A 19,018-nucleotide genomic window follows, 5' to 3' on the forward strand; every position below is an offset into this window, starting at 1 on the left:
TGATACAGAAAACGGCCAATAAAATGTTGCTCAGTATCTGACTACTTGTATTGCATCATCATGACTGATGAAACATTTGCTTTGCTTTCAGTAGAAATGTAATGCATTGCAATGCATCGTAGAATTGAATTGAATCGAATTGAATCGAATCGAAACCTCCTGAATCGTAATCGAATCGTGAGGGCAGTGCCAATGCACACCACTAATAAATACACTATTTTACCTCGCACATGCACTTGACGCAACCATTTTATCTGCATGTGTGAGAAAAAATATAATATGTAGGCCTATAAAAGGATTGTATGCATAAACGTTTAGTGTACTTAAGGTCTACTTAGGCTTACGTACTACTTACAGGTTTTCACTTCATTTCGCATTATATATGTGCAGTTGTTGATCAGCTATACTGCCCTATAACTGCAAAGTGCAGTAACTACACCAACATTGAAACTGAGAAAATTCCTTACTATATTCTCTAGAATGACAAAAACTGAAAGTGTGCAACTCGTTCAATTCATTCGAAAGTTTTTAACCCCAACTACCCCGACATAATCAGCAACACACAATTTGTGGTGAAAAATACAGAGCACGTAGACATTGCAAGGTTAGTGAATGATGTCCATGGTGTCCAGGGTCGTATTAACCCCTTAGCGCAGCACTATGGCTCTCTGTAATGTCATAGCAATGTTGTTATGATGTAGTCAAGCATTTTCAGCAAGGGAATAGAGTTGCCGGCGACCCCTGCTGCAGTAAGATGCTACGATGGCCTGTGGCCCCTAGGTTGCAGGGTGCTGTGGGGCCCCCAGGAGGGCAGGTGGGGGCCCCCTAGGCTGCAGCCATACGTTATGTAGCCAGTGCCTTAATCCGGCCCTGATGGTGGCCATCAAGGATGATATCGAACAAGTTGAGGGTCTGCCAGACACACCATACTGTACATTTTAGTTTTACTGTAAACTCAATGCTAAGACAGAGTGACCGACAGACGAGTATTGAATCGTACTCTGTAAGTGTTGAATGAAATAACACTTGCTGTAAAACTGTCAGTGTTGCTGTGTTTTACAGTATGTACATCATGTGCTTCGGCTGCTGAAATGTTCCTTGTTTTAAAGTGTTGTAAATGGGAAACGTGCAAGATGTCTACTGCAGCATATGCATCACTTGTTCTGTGTTTCGTTTTTAAACACACAGTTTGTTTTTGGTTGGTCCTGACTTCCAGTAAATGAATCCATTAAATGCTCCTCGTAAATGGAAGCCATATGCATAGCATGGCGTGCTGCTCAGCCAACTGCACACATGGGATTCAGTTCAAGTTGAGAGAGATTTCTGGATTGTGTAGTGTGAGAAATTTCAGGAATGCAAGGTGTCAGACATTTCCGGAATGTAATCCCATAGCCAAAAAGAAACATTACAGAAACATTGAATGAAAATGCTGATTTTGCTGACAACATCCTTGCAGTTGGTAGGGTCATGTATTGTAAAACAAACCACTCACTTATTCACATTCTACTCAGATTTTGTGTGTATTTGACTTACTGTATATACGTATTGTATTTATCTTTCTCTCTGCTGGCTTTATTTTTATGTGGAGGAAGTGTACACGTATAACCATATCATACAGTATGTTTGAAATGACCAACTGTATGTGTCTCTTTTTTTGCTTGCTGATGTTCATTGGTTAAAGCTTACATCACCATGCTGCTGGATGGCAAATCGGCGGGCGTTTGGATTGGTCTTCGCGATGGCGACACCATGAAATGGGCCAATGGGAAGCCGGTCACCTACACCAATTGGTCCCCTGTGGAACCTAAAAGTTCTCTCACTGTAAGCAGTTTACTCGACAGGAGTGGTGTTGTGTCTATATGAGCTAGTCGTCGAGCAGAGCTACCAAGCCATTACAATGCACTACAATAGCGCCTCTATGGGTTATATTCGGAGTAGAGTTTGGAAGGAAGGCACAGCACACATTCATAGGGTTCATTCCAATATGCGACCTTGCGTCCTCCACTTGTGCTTGTGGCCTCACGTTTTGCTGATGCCCCGCCTCCATGGAGAAAACAATTAAGTTTCCCCGCTGTCAGCCTAGGCACAACAATTTTTGGGTGACTATTCTTCATTCACCATCCAGTTCACAAATGAGAAAAATGACTTTACAATTGAGCTTTTGCAAGATATTGAAATATAATGCTGTTGCCAGTGATGTCATCATGACATATTACTTCCTGGTACGAGGCCACAAGCACAAGTGGATGATGCAAGGTCACATATTGGAACGCACCCATTGGCTTGTCTCGTCTTGCCTCGCTCTCTTACACCAAGCTGGTCTCGTCACTATGAGCTACTGTACCTGCCGAGCAGAGGTACCAGGCAGGGCTCTAAATTAACACCCGCAACTGGCCAAATGCTGGTGAAATTTCAGTTTGACTGGTAGAGAAAACTTGCCACTTTGACCCATTAGTAATTAAACGTGTGTTAGGCTTGTAAGATTAACATCAATTAGCCATTTTGTCTGGTGATGGAAAAAGGTTAATTTAGAGGCCTGCTGCCAAGCCATTTACAACACACGTAAAGGACCACTTCAGCCATTTTCAATATGCTGTTGTATTGCTCACGCTACCCTTGACTTGTCAGTACCCGGTGATGCTGCAGTCCAGCCCTTTCCGAGATCTGAGCAATTCTAACAGGGGCAGCTTTTGTTTACATTTAAGAAATTCTTAACATGTACTTCAGATCATCAACACCTCACTACAAACAGGCATATTCCCAGGCTGTCTGAAAGAAGCAGTTGTGAAACCCTTACTGAAAAAGAACAACCTGGATGCACTGGTACTAAACAACTATAGGCCCATATCCAATTTACCATTCATGGGTAAAATAATAGAGAAAATTGTTTTTAACCAATTAACTGCTTTTCTAATGTCTAATAGCTATTTTGATAAGTTTCAATCAGGTTTCCGTGCCTACCACAGCACTGAAACAGCTCTTATTAAAGTTATGAATGACATAAGATTGAATTCTGATGCTGGCAAATCATCCGTCTTGGTACTTCTTGATTTGAGTGCTGCTTTCGATACAGTTAATCATTCTATACTACTACATAGACTGGAACACTGGGTTGGCTTTACGGGCATAGTGATCGACTGGTTAAAATCGTACTTACAACAAAGAAGTTTTTTTGTCGCCATTGGAAGACATACTTCATCACCAATGTCTCTGGATTGTGGGGTCCCCCAGGGCTCCATTCTGGGACCACTACTGTTCAATCTGTATATGTTGCCACTGGGACACATTATCGAGAATAACTCCATAAATTACCATAGCTATGCGGATGATACCCAGCTCTACTTATCTATGTCCCCAAATGACTATACCCCCCTTGATTCACTCTATCATTGCATGGACCAAATTAACAAATGGATGTCTCACAATTTCCTCCAGCTGAACACAGATAAAACTGAAGTAATTATATTTGGGAAAAGAGAGGAGAGACAAAAGATTGCTACTATCCTTGAAACGAAGGGACTGAAAGCAAGGGAAACAGTTAAAAATCTTGGGGTCCTCATTGACAGTGACCTAAACTTCAACAGTCACATGAAAGCTATTACTAAGTCTGCATTTTATCACATAAAAAACGTCTCTAAATTTAGGGGCCTGATGTCTAAACATGATCTGGAGAAGCTAATACATGCCTTTATTTCTAGTAAAGTTGATTACTGTAACAGTCTTTTTACTGGCCTCCCCAATAAAACCATTAAACAGCTTCAACTTGTACAAAACGCAGCTGCAAGGGTTCTTACAAAGACAAGGAAGTTCGACCACATTACTCCAATTTTAAGATCGCTGCATTGGCTCCCAGTAAGCTACAGAATTGATTTTAAGGCTATGCTACTTGTGTTTAAATCACTAAATGGAATGGGACCCACATATCTACTGGATATGTTTCAGCTGTATGCACCAACTAGGTCACTAAGGTCAACGGAGAAGAATTTGCTGGTGATTCCAAAAGTCAAAACAAAGTGTGGAGAGGCAGCCTTTAGCTTCTATGCTTCAAAGCTTTGGAACCAGCTTCCAGATGACATAAAAAATGCACCCACTATTGATAGCTTTAAATCTAGACTCAAGACAAAGCTGTTCTCAGATGCTTTCCCCTAGCTTAAATTACTTATTCTTATTATTTTTATTTTTTATTTAATTTGTTTTATTTTATTTTATTTTATTATTATTTTTACCTTATGTTTTATCTTAATGTTTTTAAATGCTTTTTGACTCTAATTCATTTCCTTCTTTCTTCCCTGTTTCCTTTCATTTACATTTGTTAACTTTGTGAAGCACATTGAGTTGCACCTGTGTATGAAATGCGCTATATAAATAAACTTGCCTTGCCTTGCCTTAACATAGGCCTACTCCAAATATTTCCCAAAAGGTATCACTGCTAGTTGTCTGCTGATGTTGCATAACCTTTTGGATGTTTTTGGGAATAAATCAAGATGTTTTTTGAAAAGTAAACAAACAGCTGCCCCCAGGGTAGTGTGAGCATTACAACTGCATGTTGAAATTGACTGAAGTTATCCTTTATGTATCGCCTCTAGGGAAGTAGGGGCTGTGAGACTTTGCGTTTTGGTTATGCTACAGTAAAAGTCTATTGGTAGCTCATCTCGACAAAGCAGTCATATCATATCAACAGAACAGTGGCACTCTCCCATGACATTTGACAGTAGTAGTATGATGATGTGCATAATCTAACATTCTTTCAAGCCAGACCGACAGCCTAACCGTGTGTGTGTGTGTGTGTATGTGTGTGTGTGTGCGTGTGTGCGTGTGTGCGTGTGTGTGTGTGTGTCTGCAGCAGGATGAGTGGTTAAGCGAGCCCCACTTGAGTGACGCTCCAGTCTGCACGCTGCTCTCCAACAACCACAACTTCCACTTCACGGGCAAATGGTACGACGAGAAGTGCAGCGAGAGCGGATACGGCTTCGTATGTCAGAAAGCACAAGGTCGGACATCACGTCACGTCACCTCACGTCATGTCACGTCACACCACCTCACGTCACGTCATGTCACGTCACACCACCTCACCTCACCTCACCTCACCTCACCTCACCTCACATCACATCACATCACATCACATCACATCACATCACATCACATCACATCACATCACATCACATCACATCACATCACATCACATCACATCACATCACATCACATCACATCACATCACATCACATCACATCACACCACCTCACATCACACCACCTCACCTCACCTCACCTCACCTCACCTCACCTCACCTCACCTCACGTCACGTCACGTCACGTCACGTCACGTCACGTCACGTCACGTCACGTCACGTCACGTAACACCACCTCACATCACATCACATCACCTCACCTCACCTCACCTCACCTCACCTCACCTCACCTCACCTCACCTCACCTCACGTCACGTCACGTCACGTCACGTCACGTCACGTCACACCACCTCACACCACCTCACGTCACGTCACGTCACGTCACGTCACACCACCTCACCTCACCTCACGTCACTTCACGTCACGTCACACCACCTCACGTCATGTCACGTCACGTCACACCACCTCACGTCACGTCACGTCACCTCACGTCATGTCACGTCACACCACCTCACCTCACCTCACCTCACCTCACCTCACCTCACCTCACATCCTGTCTGTCTGATCAGGCGGATATTTGCCTGCTTGTCCGCCTCGGTCTGTCTGTCTCTCTGTGTCCTGTCTGTCTGTGTCTTGGCTGGATGTGTCTTGGCTGGATGTGTCCTGGCTGGATGTGTGTCATTGTTTGTGTAACAAAGTTTTGTTTCTTCCTTTTTCCGTCTGTCTGTCTGATCAGGCGAATATTTGATGTCTGCCTGCCTGCTTGCCCACCTTGGTCTGTCTGTCTGTCTGTCTGTCTGCGTCCTGGCTGGATATGTTTTTTTCCAACTGCAAGTCTGTCAGGATACTACACGAGTCTTATCTCTCTGTCTATTTGACTGGGTGGATATGTGACTCCTTACTGGGCGAATAGACAGCCGCGACGCGATTGAAGCGACAGAGAATCGCTTCTGTGCAGCAAGAGCGATACAAGCGATTGAAGCGACTAGAGTATGTCCGTTTGTAACAACCAGACCTTTAAAATCTTTTCACGTTGAAAGCAGAACGCAAGCATTCCAACATTCCCATTGGCTGTGGTTACTGACCTCTATACAGTCATTGGCTGTGGCGGCTTGTCGCCGAACCGCATCATAGCTCATTTGCAAAACATTCCCAGGAGTTCAACCAAAGATTCTCTATTCTAATTTGCATTTAGAACATCTCAGGTTCAACTACAAACTGTCGCTCTCGTCGCGCGAATCGCCTCTAGTGTCCAGAATCGCTTTTGTCGCGCGACGCGACGAAGTCAATTACTTCCGTCGCTCGACTCGCTCATGTCGCGGCTTTTGTGTCAGTCTGTCTTCACCCCTGCGTGAACAGAGAGCGCACCTCAATATCTCACCTCCCGTCCTCTACTTTTGTGTGTATCCTCGTGATGCGAGGCGAGACATCAGTAGCCCCTTAATGCGCGCCGTACCTCCAGTGGCACGCTGTAATAGACACTGAAATGTAACTACCATAGCACTACAATACTATGACACAACACAGGCCCTTTAGTAATGCACCACGACTTGGTCATTTCCATACTGGTAACAACAAATTTATGAAGCCGCGTCTTAAGGGGTTATTGATACAACTTGTACAAGTTTTATTCAGTACTCTCGCAAAAGCAGAATATAGAGGCACTTTTCTCATTTACTACCAGGATGTTAAATGGGGAAAAGTCCCCTAAAAGCTGCTGTCCCTTGGCTGGAAGCAGGGAAACTTAAGATATGTTCTATATGTTTATCTGAATACATAACATAGTCTGTGTAGAATAGAGTGTGTCTAACTTTCTCTTTCTTTCTGTGTATCTGTCAGTCAGCTGGTGTGTGTACAAAAGCAGCGATCTGTCTTTCTGTTTGGCTGTTTGACTGACAGACTTTCAGGCTTGCCTCTGTTGTATTCCAGGTCTTTTTCAAGTTCACTGTTTCACCGTGTTACCTCATCTGCTGCCTCTGATCCTCTGATCTAAGGGGACATGTTTTTACTAAAACGTCTGAGGCTGGCATGCGTGTGTGCATCTACTATATTTTAGAATAATTGCTGTTGATTGTAAGTGCCATGATTGATATAGCACACAGAATATCTATACTGAAATGATCTGTCTGTGCATCACTATTGTTTTCGCTATTACTGTTCCCTTTTGGAAACAGCCAGTTTTGAAACGGTGGGTGGATATTGACCAAATGCTGATAATATCAATAAAAGAGACCTGATGTGATTTATTTTTGGAGTCCCAACTCGTTGCATACTAGCCTGGTTCTCACCGGCGGTGCACGTGTGTACACAAACTACCGTCTGGTAGCACTGCCGTTAGCATGCACTTCTCGAGTCAGAAAATAAATGGTGCATTTATTGCAACTCACCACCAACAAATTCGTTTTCTGTTCATCTCTAAAGAGTCAAAATAGTCTAGAATCTGTCCTATGACTCTTCAATGTGAGCTGCCGTTGATATTTAAGCAATAAATGCTCCGTTTATTTTCTACTTGAAAAAAGCATGTTAATGGCAGCGCAACCAGACGGTAGTGTGGTAGCTCCTCTCCACCAGGGGGCTACACACACGCATCGTCAGTGAGAACCAGGCTAGTTGAAGACTGCTGCGGAACAGAACTTAAAGCATCGAGTTCTACCCGTTTTCATTGCTATAACAAACTGCTACCCGTTTTCATTGCTATAACAAACTGCTACACAGTGAACATGTGAAGCAGAAGCCAGGTTAACATATTACCAATGTATTATTATATGGTTGTGACGTCATCTGTCGAATGCTCCATTCATTTCAACGGGGCTCCCCAACGTTCGGACGTCTGTTATTTTTCGATAACGGACGGGTTGGTCTATAACAGACCGCTGTCAATGGCAACAAGACTTTTAACTGCTAAAGCGACTTTTCAACAAGACTCTAATCAGCTGCTGTGATAGACAGCACCCGTTGTCCTGGCTACCGCTGTCAATGGCAACAAGACGTTCACTGCTAAAGCCACTGGCTTGTATACAAGTCAGTGGCTAAAGCGAATGTTTCATATCACTCCGCAGGGGGTCCGGTCTTTTGTCACTCTAATCAGCTGCTGCGATAGACAACACCTGTTGTCCTGGCTAGCCTACCTAGCTGTTGCCTAGCGGTGTTCCACAACGGCACTGTTTTGTTTTGCGCAGCAACAATCTTAACATTAAATAATGTCCCCGCATGTGTGAATCATTTAAGTATATCCATATAATAAGCGGGTTAACTTTCGGCGAGTCGGTCGCTTTGTGGAATAGCAGCACTTCAGAGAGAACAAGACCCCTCCGCTCCGCGTCGGGGTCTAAAGATTCTCTCTGTCGTGCTGCTATTCCACGGTAGTGACCTTCTCGCCGAACGTTAACCCTTACTTATTACTGCTCACCATCCCTCTTTATCACTGTTTATCTTAGATCGGATTAAGGCCCCGACTCACTCCACTCACTCCTACCTGCCTACCCTGGATATTAGACAGACAGACGTACAGACAGACAGACACGCAGGCAGACACGCAGGTAGACAGACAGAAAAACAGACAGACAAGCAGGCAGGCAGTCAGACAGACAGAAAAACTGACAGACATTTCATATGTCTCTATTGCTCTCTGTCTTCACCTTAGATTCGAAGACTCAATATTGGCTTCCTTTCTCTCTCTCTCTCTCTCTCTCTCTCTCTCTCTCTCTCTCTCTCTCTCTCTCTCTCTCTCTCTCTCTCTCTCTCTCTCTCTCTCTCTCTCAGATCGTACAAAGGCTCCTACCCATTCCTACCTGCCTGAGTGCCTGTGGAGATCTGATAGATATGCAGTGTAGAGAACCAAATTCATATCCCTCTATCTTTCTCCCCATCCCTTTCTCTACCCCACCCCCCCTTTCTCCCCCCCCCCTCTCTCTTCTAGACCCCAAGAAGGCTCCCACCCATTCCTACCTGCCCGAGTCGCTGGAGGTGTCCGAGTACAAGAACCGCAGCTACCGGCTGGTGAAGGGCAACCTGAGCTGGTACGGCGCACTGAGCGCGTGCGTGGACCAGGAAGCAGAGCTAGTGAGCATCACGGACCCCTTCCACCAGGCTTACCTCACCGTCCTGGTCAACAAGCTGGGATTCCCACACTGGATTGGACTCTACAGCCAAGATGTAAGAGTGTGTGTGTGTGTGTGTGTGTGTGTGTGTGTGTGTGTGTGTGTGTGTGTGTGTGTGTGTGTGTGTGTGTGTGTGTGTGTGTGTGTGTGTTTGTGTGTGTGTGTGTGTATGCACACGTGTGCATGTGTGCATTCGTGTGAGTGGGTGTGAGGCCTGTTGGTCAACAAGCTGGACTTGACTTATTATAGTGTACAGCCAGGACGTGCGTGCGTGCATGCTTTCTTGTCAACAACGTGTCAACATGTGTGTGTGTGTGTGTGTGTGTGTGTGTGTGTGTGTGTGTGTGTGTGTGTGTGTGTGTGTGTGTGTGTGTGTGTGTGTGTGTGTGTGTGTGTACGTGCCTGAGTTTGTCTGTGTATATGTGTCAGCTTGCTTGTTTGCATGTGTGTGAGAGTGGTCATGTCAACAAGCTGGGCTTCCCACACTTAATTCCACTCTACAGTCAGGACACATACAGTGTATCACTAGATGTGTCTTGATGCGTGTCTAGTGTGTATATGTAAGTTTGTATCCGAGGGTGAGTATTTGTATGTATGTGTATGCGTGCCTCTGATGCGTGTCCGGTGTGTATGTGTAAGTGTGTATCAGAGGGTGAGTATTTGTATGTGACGTGGTGTGTATGCCTCTGTGTGTTGAACCATCTCTTGTGTTTATGGGGGAGCTTGAGAAAGAGCGGCTGAATGTTTATGTGTTTGTGTATTTTTATAAGTGATGAATGAGAGTCAGACAGACTCGGACATGTCTGCCTACATGTTTGCATGTGTTTGTGTTTACGCGGATGAAAGAGAGAGTATGGATGAATATGGATATGGATATAATAAAGAATTTACCCATGTGTGCCAACTGCAATTTGTTCTCCTGAAGGACATATGCATGCATTGTATGTATACACACTTCCCCCAAACAGCGCAGCGTAAACAAATGAAAGGACGAAATAAACACAGTGGTTGGACAGCTATGGTTTATGTCTCTAAAGCAGCAGTTCTCAAACTTTTTGTGTGAAGTACCAACCGAGAAAATATTGAGCTCTCCGAGTACCACCTTGACAAACAACAGCAGCAAAGGCCTTCCATATTCACTTTTTTGTTTTTAAATGTCTTGCTTGCCTAGTATTATTCTGCATTATGTTTTCAGATTCATACAGTTCATTATTACAAAATGTGAGACCAAAGAGACATTTTCGACTGCAACAACTTGATCAGCCTTGAAATCAATGCACAAAAAAAAAAAAAGAATTCTTCCAAGTACCACCAGAGATGTCTCAAGTACCACCACTGCTCTAAAGGACATAACATGCAGGGCCAGATTAAAGCACAGGCTAGAGATGGCTACAGCCTAGGGGGGCCCCCACCTACCAGGGCTGATTGGACAAAGTGGGGGCAAAAATCAATAATGGTAGAATTGTGACAAGATGCAGAATTGAAAAATGAGTCTACTGTTGAGTCTGAGTTTTCATTCTTGTTGACATTCATTCATTCCTGTCTTGGACTTATGATGCCGTTTACCTAATTTTATTGCAGAATTTGTCTTCTGTGGCGGCCTACAGAAAACTATAGCCTAGGAGACCCATACCATCTTAACCCAGCCGCAGAGGTGTCAAAAGTAAAAGTAAAAGTACTTTTGTGGTGTAATTACAACACCAGCACATGGCATTATATAGCTGTTACACCATTTGCTCAATTGTATCTAATAAGATAGATAGACTGTGTTATTACTGAAAAACACTGAAAACCTAATAACAAGGACCCACCACAAACGTGATCCAACCAGTGCAGAGTTAGCTGGTCGTAAGACAATTACACGGGTCTACTGGTTACCCAGATAAGTTACTTGTGTTGGAAGGAAACTGTGTTTCTTTTTTACTTTTACTTTTACTTTTGACGCCTCTGCCCGTCCCTGATAACATGCCTTGTGTACCCACCTCCCTGCTCCCGCACAGGACGGCATAAACTACCAGTGGTCGGATGGCAGTGACACCCTGTACACGCACTGGGACGCGGGCGACGACGATGACAGCGTGGTGGGGGACTGTGTCTACATGGACGTGACGGGAGGCTGGAGGAGGGCCGACTGCGAGAGGAACCTCAAGGGGGCGCTATGCCACTTCCCACCACCAAGTCAGTAACCTTACCACACACACATTGAAATACTTATTATTATAACACCTTTTTAGGCATGCAGTAAGCAGTGTTCATAACCATTCTATACAATCCCTACTGTAATCCCTAGTGAGTAACCACACACACTGAAATACTCATACCATAATACCTTTTTCATACATTCATTACGTAAGTATTAACTATTCTATGCAATCCCTACTTTACCACCCAGTCAGTAAGCACACACACTGAAATACTTATAAAACCTTTGTATGAATACTTTGTATCATAAAGGAGTATTCATAACCATTCTATACAATTCCTACTGTACCACCCAGTCAGTACCACGCACACTGAAATACTCATACTATCTTTTTCATACATTCAGTAAGTATTCATATACATGTAGTGTATACTCTTCACTAGTCCCTACTGTACCGCCCAGTGAGTTACCACACACACTGCAATACCTATAATAAAGGTATGGTGGTAGACCAAGATGAATCAAACCATGTCTCGCCAGTGCTAAGGAGTGTGTTTAAGCCCGGGGTGCATTCCTATATGTGACTGCATCCTCCACTTGTGCTTGTTGCCTCACCCCGCCTCCTGGCCCCACCTCCGTGGAGAAAACAAATAAGTTTCCCCGCTGTCAGCCTAGCCAAAACAATTTTTGAGGGACTATTCTTCATTCACCATTCAGTTTGCAAATGAGAAAATGACTTTACAATTGGGCTTTTATCAAGATATTGAAATATAATGCCGTTGACAGTGATGTCATCATGACATATTACTTCCTGGTACGAGGCCACAAGTGCAAGTGGAGGACACAAGGTTGCATATTGGAACGCACACGGTCTCCAAAGGGTCTCCCTCCTCCTTCTTCAGCATATTCTTTGGTGTTTAGTGGCGGCGTGCATAAGATGTGCGCTACCGCCATCTAGAGCCCTAAGGGAACTCCAGTCATTCTTACCCTCTGCTGGTCTCCCAAAGGGGCGGTCACCTGACCTTACATGGATCCTGGAAAAGTACGGTCTTGAATCGTCTCTACCTTATCAACCGTCTCTGAATATAGCACATTTTTCATACATCTGTTAAGTATTCATACAGTAATTCTTCTATACTAGACCGTTCTGTACCACACAGTGAGTAACCACACACACTGAAAATGACTAATACACACATAACAGAGGTGAAGCTATAGGAAGGAGCAATGAGTTCATTTTCCGTGGGGCCCAGGGCCCTCCCATATTGGTGGTGGGGGCCCTATTGTTCCTGTATGGGGGGCATATCAGTGTCTCACCCTGGGGCCCTATGTGTAGTTGTTCCGCCACTGATTCATAACTGTTCCACATACTAGTCATTAGTTCCTGCTGTATCATACTGAGCATACTGAGAAAGATTATAGTGTAAAAATAAAGCATGTTTAGTAACTCAGTTGTCATTAGAATACAATCCAATTAAGGTAAGAGGGTGATATGTCTCTCCTCTCTTCTCCTTCCTCAAACCATGAGAGGAGGAGAAAAAAAACATTTGTATGATAGTTTAGGTGTTTTCAGGCAGAAACTGCGGAGTACTGCGGAGTACAACTTTGAAACATTTGATTTTATATCTGCTATAGTCCAGTCTGGTGGTTGTAGTTGAGTAGCGATAGTTTCTTTTTCAATCCCGATGGAAAACCAGTAATGCAGAAGCATGCATACATACACACAAAATACAAATCATCTTGTCACACATTCAGACACATCTGCATATACGGTAGCCTATATATTCCCAGAACTGTCAAGTGGTCATAATACTGTCAAATCTCATAATAATAATTTCTGACATGTTATATTACAATACACTATCATGCATACTAAATAAAGCATCAATGTAGTATCCACTGAATATAGAATAATACAACTGTTTCTATTGTATTATTATTAGTAGCATTTTCCCCCTGGGTCCTCTCCTGCCCCCTGCCTGTTCTCCTCATTTCCTGTGAAGGAATGGTAGCATGAGATTGCTAGCTCGTCTTTGACTTTGAGCGTCTGCTTGGTTGAAAGTAGAGGACTTCTTTTGAAACTTCTGAGGGCTCTGTGGCTCTGTGATGTGATTCGAGCAGCTTTGTTAGCTGCAACCTTTGACGGTTGCTGAAATAAAGACAGAAGTACTATGTTTGAACAATTAAAAAAAAGGCAACAACAGCACCAACAAGATAATTCACATCTGTCCCTTTTATCTGGATCTGATCAGTTTAAAATAATAAAAAAAATCTAACACCTGCTTGGACTTGTATGAACACAATGTGTCTTGTTATGGAAAAACCAGCGGGAAAATAGCCAAAATATCAACTGTCTACTAGTGTCCTCTAGGGGCAGTGCTCGTGAAAACTGGTGCATAATAGAACGAAGGTCACATTTCATTGAGCCAGTGTGATTCATAGCAAAGGTCAGAATTGGAACAAATGGAGGAAAGGCTACGTAGCTACTCTGACATTTTCAGTGACACCTAAAACCTGTAACTAACATGTGCTGCTGTGATGTGTTGCCATCTCTTGATGGACAGTTGCTGGAAAGCAATGTGCTACATATTTGCTTCTGAAAATTGTTCACTTTCAACATGATGCCAGTTATACATCTTCCTGTTGCATCATCTGCTGTGTAGTGTACTGTAAAGTGTGGGCACTGCAGAGCGTGCTGCTTTGTCCCACAGTGTCAGTGTGTGTGTGTGTGTGTGTGTGTGTGTGTGTGTGTGTGTGTGTGTGTGTGTGTGTGTGTGTGTGTGTGTGTGTGTGTGTGTGTGTGTGTGTGTGTGTGTGTGTGTGAGAGAGAGAGAGAGAGAGAGAAATATCATGTCTCAGTGTGTGTGTACATAGTAGCCTATGTCTGGTACACACAGTAATGCCATATCTTAACGTGTGCACGTGTGTGAATGTGCGCGCGCGTGTGTGTGTGTGTGGACATACGTGCGTGTCTGTATGTGCGTGCGTGCGTGTGTGCGTGTGTGTGTGTGTGTGTGTGTGTGTGTGTGTGTGTGTGTGTGTGTGTGTGTGTGTGTGTGTGTGTGTGTGTGTGTGTGTGTGTGTGTGTGGACATGCGTGCGTGTCTGTATGTGCGTGCGTGCGTGTGTGTGTGTGTGTGTGTGTGTGTGTGTGTGTGGACATGCGTGCGTGTCTGTATGTGTGTGCATGCGTCTGTGCGTGTGTGTGTGTGTGTGTGTGTGGACATGCGTGCGTGTCTGTATGTGCGTGCGTGCGTGTGTGTGTGTGTGTGTGTGTGTGGGCATGCGTGCGTGCGTGTGCGTGCGTGTGTGTGTGTGTGTGTGTGTGTTTGTGTGTTGTGCAGAGAGCAATGCGGTGTCCCATGGAGTAGACTGTTCGTCCAGCTGGCTGAAGTTCCGTGAGGGCTGCTACAACTTCGAGCCCGTGCTGCAGAGACTAGGCCTAGAGGAGGCCAGAGAACACTGCAGACAGAAAGGTACCAATACGCATCCCTCTCGCTCTCTCTCTCTCTTTCTTTCACGCTCTCTCTTTCCCTCTCTCTCTCTCCCTCTCGATGTTTCTCTCTCTCTCTCAATGTTTCTCTCTCTCTCTCTCTCTCTCTCTCCTCTCCTCTCTTCTCTCTCTCTCTCTCCCTCTCGATGTTTCTCTCTCTCTCTCTCTCTTGCTGTTTCTCTCTCTCTCTGACTCGGTCTGTGTCTGTATCTCTCTATTCCTCTCTTGCTCGTTCTTCACTATTGCCTCCCTATTTCTACATCTCTCTCTCTCTGTCCCTCTCTCACTCTTTCACTTTGTCTCTTTTTCTCTCTTCCTCTCTCCTTTAATATTCTCTTTTATCGCCTTATTCTTTTGATTTCTCATTCTTTGTACATTTCTTCTTTCTGTCTCTTAACTGTACTCACTGACACATTGCAAACACAAATTGCAGACAGCAGCAACCCAGCCAGTTGCTAAAAATAAATGCGGTATAAATGCTTTCTGGGTTTTTTTTATCCACAAGTGCAGACCTCAGATCACACACATAGCAGTCATAATCAGCAAACTTCTGAGCAGTCATTCCACACACACACGGCACAAACATGCTGTTACTAGAATGAAACGTGCGTCAGGAATGATGCGGTAAACGCAGTAAGTGGGTTTTAATGTAGAAGTCATCTCAAAAGATACATTTTTTCAAAACAGCTTCAATTGTACTTGATTGCATTGGCGCACAAGTCAACTGAAACGCCATATTTTCAAAATCGTTAGCACAGTTCTAATCATTGCCACTCATGGTCAAAATGTCACATTTTGTTTGCAAAAAGTTCACACACTGCCGAAAAAGGGTCAAATATTTAGCCTCCAAGCAATACTGCGAACACATGTGATCTCTTCAAATCAGTTATGGACAGCAGAACACAGCAGGCTACAACAATGCATGTCTCAGTGCGAATTGATGCTCCTCCAACACATTTGCACGTCTTTTTTGATAGATAAATAGTCGTCTCATTTGCTGATGATCAGTGATTTGGCACCCGATTCAGACCATGGATTTAGTCATGCATAAAAATTTGCAATGAAAAAACATCACATTGTATTTAGTACACCTTTTATCCAAACTCTTACAAATGAAGATATAATCAGCAACATTCAATATGTGGGATAATGTAGAAGAGCATACAGACAAACAGGGTTAGTGCAGATGACATGGGGTTACTTTTATTCTGATCATCTCCAATCATCTCCACTCTGTGTTGGTGGAAACTCTGCTGCAAGTACGCCCTCTGCTGGTAAACGCTGGTTTCTCATAAACACAACAAGTTGCAAGTAAACAAGCAGGTTGTACAATGAAGGCAAATGTGGGACAACCTACCAGCTGATGATGTGTCATACCTGCTGTTGTTGTGTTATCGGTGTATAGGGCTTTTTGGCTGGGGGTGGGGGTGGGTGGCATTGTCTGTCAAGCCTCAGCTTTTTGTTAAGTCAGAGAAGTCTGCATTCCTGCTCAATATTTACTAAGGGGTGTAACACGCTCAACTCAACCAAAGTAATAAAAAAAACTGGGTGCTCAATCATTCCTCAAGAATATACAAAATAAAGAGAACACACCGCGTCTGACGCTGCAAAGGTTAAGACCGAAACATATGACGGGCAATAAAACACAAAACTTGGAGTGCTGTCCTGTTCTCTTTATTGCTCAACATTTACTTCAGCTAATCAATCTCCATGTTGTACAGAGTTCACCATTGCCTCTCTATAATCCTCATTGTGATATTTCATTCATGTTCTTCTCCATAATGTTTGTTATAGAATTACATTTTTTTCAAGCACCCATTCACTGTGGACGTTCATCAGGAGTTGAGATGTTATAGTAACTTAAAGGTACACTGTGTAAGATTTTTAGTTGTTTATTTCCTGAAGTCATGCTACCCATTCACTAATGTTACCTTTTTCATGAATACTTACCACCACCATCAAATTCTAAATATTCATTATGAGTGGGAAAATTGCACTTTTCATACATTAAAAGGGGGATCTTCTCCATTGTCCGGCCCACCATTTAGAATTTCCAGAAATAGCCATTTTTAGCTGCAAAAATGACTTGGGGCATACTAGAAAATGTACTTGGGGCATACTAGAAAATATTAGTTTATTACTTAGTAAACTTTCATGAAAAGATCAAATTTGGCAATAGGCAACCCAGTTTCAATGAGCAGCATAGTTGCAGTACCTTTTTTTGACAATTTCCTGCACAGTGTACCTTTAACGGCAGGCCTACAGTGCATGGGCGTCCTCCTTACTACTATCTTTGCTGCCACACTTGGTCAGTTGTCCTTGGAAGAAAAGGAAAATAAGAGTTGTATAAAGTAAAAATAAAAATTATTCCCAGAGTTGTATAAAGTAGAGGTAGAAGTTGGCCTAGTCTTGCAAATGTCATTACAACTCTAGTGGGTATGATGCTACATTGTTTCCATTTTGTAGTGTCATACTAGTACTGTTGTAATGACATCTTTAAGAGTACTTCTACTTCTACATACTTCTACTTCTAATACAACTCTGATAATGCAGGTGATGGGCAACCTGGATTAAGAAGCTACAATCGTGTGCCACATATTCCAAATTGCCTGGTTTTGCCTGTCCAAATAGGCTACCCTAATTGCACAGGTAAAACTAGCTAGGTCATTAGGAATATGTGACACTGGATCTAAGCTTCTGAATCCATGTTGCTAATCACTAAATGATACTATGACTCACTAAATAATACTATGACTCCTTCCTGGTAAAATAAAGTTTAAGGTTTGGCAAAATATATGATTCCAGCAGATCGCCTACATGTTTTGAAAGTCAAAGATTTCACATGGGTATTTTCAGGGAATTCCTCTGAAGCGCTGACTACCAGCAATCTCGAGGAGAGTTATTGTTATGGTTTCTGAGAGTTACTCAAAGGCACTCTGTGGTAAAATAAAGTTTACAGATTAACATCTATTAAAGTTGAAAGGTTTTGTGTGTATATTGGGGAATTCCTCTGACATGCTAATCATCAGGAGTGAGGAGGAGAATGACCGTTACTGTTATTGAGAGTTACTAAAAGGTACTTAGACCTTCCTGGTAAAATAAAGGTTACCGGTTAATATCCGTAATTTCAATGTAAAGGTTTTTTTGTGTATGGTTTTAGGGAATTCCTCTGACGTGCTAATTATCAGAAGTGATGAGGAGAATGTTACTGAAAATTACTAAAAGGCACTTAGACACTCCTGGTAAAATAAAGGTTACCGGTTAATATACGTAACTGGATTTAAGCTTCTGAATCCATGTTGCTAATCACTAAACAATACTATGACTCACTAAATAATACTATGACTCCTTCCTGGTAACATGAAATTTAAAAGGTTTAAAACGTACTTAGACCTTCCTGGTAAAACAAAGGTTACCGCTTAATATACGTAATTTCAATGTGAAGGTTTTGTTGTGTCTGGTTTTAGGGAACTCCTCTGACGTGCTGACCATCAGGAGTGAGGAGGAGAGTCGCTTCATCCTGGAGCAGCTGGCTTCATATGGCCTTCCTCACCAGACCGTCTGGCTAGCCATTAGCTTCGACACAGACAGTACGATATCACACACACACACACACACACACACACACACACACACACACACACACACACACACACACACACCGGCTTCATCATCAACAGTAAGACATTACACACATGCACACACACACACACGCACACACACACACACACACACACACACACACACACACACACACACACACACACACACACACACACACACACACACACACACACACACACACTATCAGGATAGGTTCCCGCTGCAGTTTTGAATTTTTGAATCTGCTTGCGTTAGCGTTGGAATTACAATTACTGGAGCAGCTGGCTTCATACGGCCTTCCTCACCAGACCGTCTGGCTAGCCATTAGCTTCGACACAGACAGTACGATATCACACACACACACACACACACACACACACACACACACACACACACACACACACACACACACACACACACACACACACACACACACACACACACACACACACACATTGGCTTCAACATCGACAGTAAGACATTACACACACACACACACACACACACACACACACACACACACACACACACACACACACACACACACACACA

General features: G+C 43.3%; 1 protein-coding gene across 1 annotated transcript in view; it reads left to right on the plus strand.

Moving 5' to 3' along the window:
• pla2r1 (phospholipase A2 receptor 1) overlaps positions 1-19,018 on the plus strand; it is an 89,984-nt gene that overhangs the window by 59,247 nt on the left and 11,719 nt on the right. Inside the window, exons 22-27 of the mRNA XM_063212026.1 lie at positions 1,682-1,821; positions 4,844-4,991; positions 9,048-9,283; positions 11,229-11,406; positions 14,715-14,846; positions 18,331-18,453. Coding sequence (XP_063068096.1) covers positions 1,682-1,821; positions 4,844-4,991; positions 9,048-9,283; positions 11,229-11,406; positions 14,715-14,846; positions 18,331-18,453 — 957 coding nt within the window. The remainder of the gene's footprint in view (positions 1-1,681; positions 1,822-4,843; positions 4,992-9,047; positions 9,284-11,228; positions 11,407-14,714; positions 14,847-18,330; positions 18,454-19,018) is intronic.

This window comes from Engraulis encrasicolus, chromosome 12 (genome assembly GCF_034702125.1).
Source record: "Engraulis encrasicolus isolate BLACKSEA-1 chromosome 12, IST_EnEncr_1.0, whole genome shotgun sequence".
Taxonomy (NCBI): Eukaryota; Metazoa; Chordata; class Actinopteri; order Clupeiformes; family Engraulidae; genus Engraulis; species Engraulis encrasicolus.